This window comes from Lactuca sativa, chromosome 4, assembly GCF_002870075.4.
Source record: "Lactuca sativa cultivar Salinas chromosome 4, Lsat_Salinas_v11, whole genome shotgun sequence".
Lineage (NCBI taxonomy): Eukaryota > Viridiplantae > Streptophyta > Magnoliopsida > Asterales > Asteraceae > Lactuca > Lactuca sativa.
The window spans coordinates 179,771,366-179,774,462 of record NC_056626.2 but is presented as its reverse complement, the minus strand read 5'-3'; the positions used below and the strand labels follow the sequence as shown (position 1 = coordinate 179,774,462).

The following is a 3,097-nucleotide window of genomic DNA, read 5'->3' as shown; positions in this document are numbered from 1 at the left end:
AAATGTTTAAAAAAAATATTATTTATAGATTTACTTATTTTCAAATTAAATCTGTATTTAATGTTTCATAATAGAAAATAAAATATCATATACAAAAAATAGAATCCATTGCATAAATTTAATGTCATACAATTCTATTTCTTACAATATATAAATTTGCAACTAATCTACTATGTACATCAAATTCCAACTAAGTAAAGTTGCATCTTGCCTTTCAAAATTCTTTTAGACTAATGCTCCAAACAACTAATTATATGGATAAGCAATTGTACATTGGCCCATCTCACTCAATAATGACTTAGCCAAATTCAACTCCAAGTCTTGACTGCATTTTGCTGATAATGCTGCAAGATTTAAATCAAGTGGCTTCATATTCCTTTCTTCCATCAACTTTACCTGATGCACAAAATACACATAAACAAAAAAAACATTGTAGAGGAAGGGGTAATTTGGGAAAATGTAAGGCGTATAATATAATAAGAATGCAAATACTTAATACCACTTTCATGCCATCATGGAAACCTGTTGTGCATTACATAAAGGCCCTACACCAACACAAGGCTTGGGTTTGATTATGATCCTCAGCTGTTAAACCAAATACAAAAAGCATGTCAGAAGAATAAAACTAGATGTAGATGAAATTTTAAAAGAGGTTGATCCATCACATTACATAAAGGCCATCCACTACCTTAAGCAACATTTGTAGAAAAAGTACTTCTTCAGGGATAATGTTGCCTACATAAACGGTGTGTGAACCTTCAATTTTCACAACTATATAGTTTTTAAGTTTTTAAACAAGAAGAAAAAGTGTATATATACAAACAACAGGAGATACATGTCTTCTTTGGTGTCATTTCTCTTCGACAAAATCTACACTAAAAGAAATGTGTCCATGTATGTTGATGTCGAAATTTCTATGAAGGCAAAATGGTCATAATAATTCAGAACAATCCTTAAGAGTATTAGGTCCCTGGCTATCTTTTTAGCTACCCAACCTAGAAGCAATTTGGTATACTAAGGGTACAAACTTGCAAGACTGCACCTGAAAGTACAAGTGAGAAGTTTCAGTTATAAATCTTAGATCTTTTCCCCATCTGATAATGAAGACATTAATAGGATTATGATTTATCTTTGCTTTTTCCAAATTACTTTTCTGATCAGTTTGTTGGAGACAAAGTTGCGTATGCGCTTTCTCAAAGTTTGAAGGTGATTGCTTGTATTGGGGAGACTCTTCAAGAGCAGGAAGATGGAACAACTATGAAAGTTGTTGCTGCACAAACTACGACAATTGCAGGTGATTTGGAAATGAATATATGTTTTATTTTTCATTTTTAAATTGTTTAATCATTTTTTTACAATGTGAAAGTAACAAACATCTATCATTTTCATGATTTTTTTTAATTTGCAGATAAGATAAAAAACTGGGATAATGTTTGGGCTATTGGAACCGTAAAGGTTGCTACCCCGGCTCAGGCTCAAGAAGTAAGTAGAAGGGTATTGGAACAGGTTGCATTCTATTCTAACAGATCAGATCAACAAGTTTGAAACACAAACACCAACCTTTATATCAAGCTTCAGATACTTTTCTCTCAATGTGCACACCTAAAACCAAATTCAGGGAAAATACAAAAAATCCACATCATTTCTTCTTCAAATTCAGTGCTTATTGTTGTCATTTTAAAAAACATAACATACGTTTTCAATAAGCTCCATTGCCAGATCCTTTGCTGATTCTCCATCAAACTAATATACAAAATGAATCAGATTGCTAAACTTGTCAACATCCTCCAGAACAATCCGGACCTGTTCTATAATAAACATAGAAATAATCAAATCCAATGTATTTTATGTCAACTTAATAAGGGGAAATTGCAGGAAATAGAGAAAATAAGATGTTACTCACATCTCTATTTAGAACATGGATCTCGGTAAAATGTTTAGCTTCCCTCCCATAAGGATCAGGAGACACTTCATTGAAGCCTGATGAGGCTGAGATTCTTTGGGCTGATGTTAAGGGCCCACGTGACTCTGAATTATTATTTTCTCCATTTGTCTCTTCGGATGGGACCTCAATTGGTATTGTAGGTTCTTATGTTGTGTGCCTAGTAAACAATTAGATAAATTAGAATTAAATATATAACTAAATTGATTAATAATGAAAATATTTAATTTTATAAAATAAACTTTAATAAAATACATATATGTTGTTAAATAGATATTTATCAGTTAAAAAAAGTTTGTAGAAAAGGATGCATGTGGTACCTGGATTCTAGCAACAAATACTTGGACAAACTGAAACTCTGGAAGCAGATAAACACGAAGTGAACTTCCATCACGAACTTGTTCTACAATGGCTTCCATGGGTTTGCCTTTGTTTGAAGCTAAGAGGCCCATGGCATCAAGATTGTTGGGATCACCAACGACAGATGGAGGAAGAACCTCACATGGCACATGAATCAACCCAGGCAATATATAAGTACTTCAGTCATATTAAAGTAAGCTTTTGGATCTTCTTTAATGCTGGGCTAACTTCAATCATGTGTATGTTTAGGGATTTTGTGAACTTCTGAAAGTCAGCAACTAATATTCGGCCTCCTCTAAACTGTAAGATAAACAACCAAAATGTGTTATAAAGATGAAAATAAAGCCAAAAGAAAGTGAATAAATCAAACCAACTATAGTTGATCCTCCACAAAACATGCACTTTCAACCAAACTTGGCCAGTATCAAAATAATGCCACCTACCTTTTCGAACCTTGAATCAGAAAAAAAAAGAATAAATATTTATTTATGTAAAGTATTGAAATTTGGTATTTATAATTATCTTAGTTGGAACAGAACAGCAACCAACTCAAACTAAGGTGTCAAGAACCTAGTATACAATATGCTGGGGTGATCACATACCTAAGCAAGCCCTGTGTTTCAATCTTGTCCAATATGTTGGGATGATCACATAAAGCAAAAATCCAGTATACAGTAAATTACAGGAGTAAGCAACACTTATGAAAACATTCCTTTTATAAATACTAAATAGTGTTGCAGAATGCAAACCTCTCTGAAGAAAGTGATCGGCTGTTGACCAAGGATTGTGGATTTC

At 32.8% G+C, this 3,097-nt stretch overlaps 1 protein-coding gene across 1 annotated transcript; it reads left to right on the top strand.

The window, feature by feature from the left end:
- The first annotated feature begins 835 nt into the window (after window positions 1–835).
- LOC111907909 (triosephosphate isomerase, cytosolic-like) lies at window positions 836–1,545 on the top strand. Its single transcript, XM_023903719.1, has 3 exons — window positions 836–922; window positions 1,162–1,294; window positions 1,409–1,545. The coding sequence occupies exons 1-3, from the start codon at window positions 836–838 to the stop codon at window positions 1,543–1,545; spliced, it is 357 nt and encodes a 118-aa protein (XP_023759487.1).
- The last annotated feature ends 1,552 nt before the right edge of the window (window positions 1,546–3,097 follow it).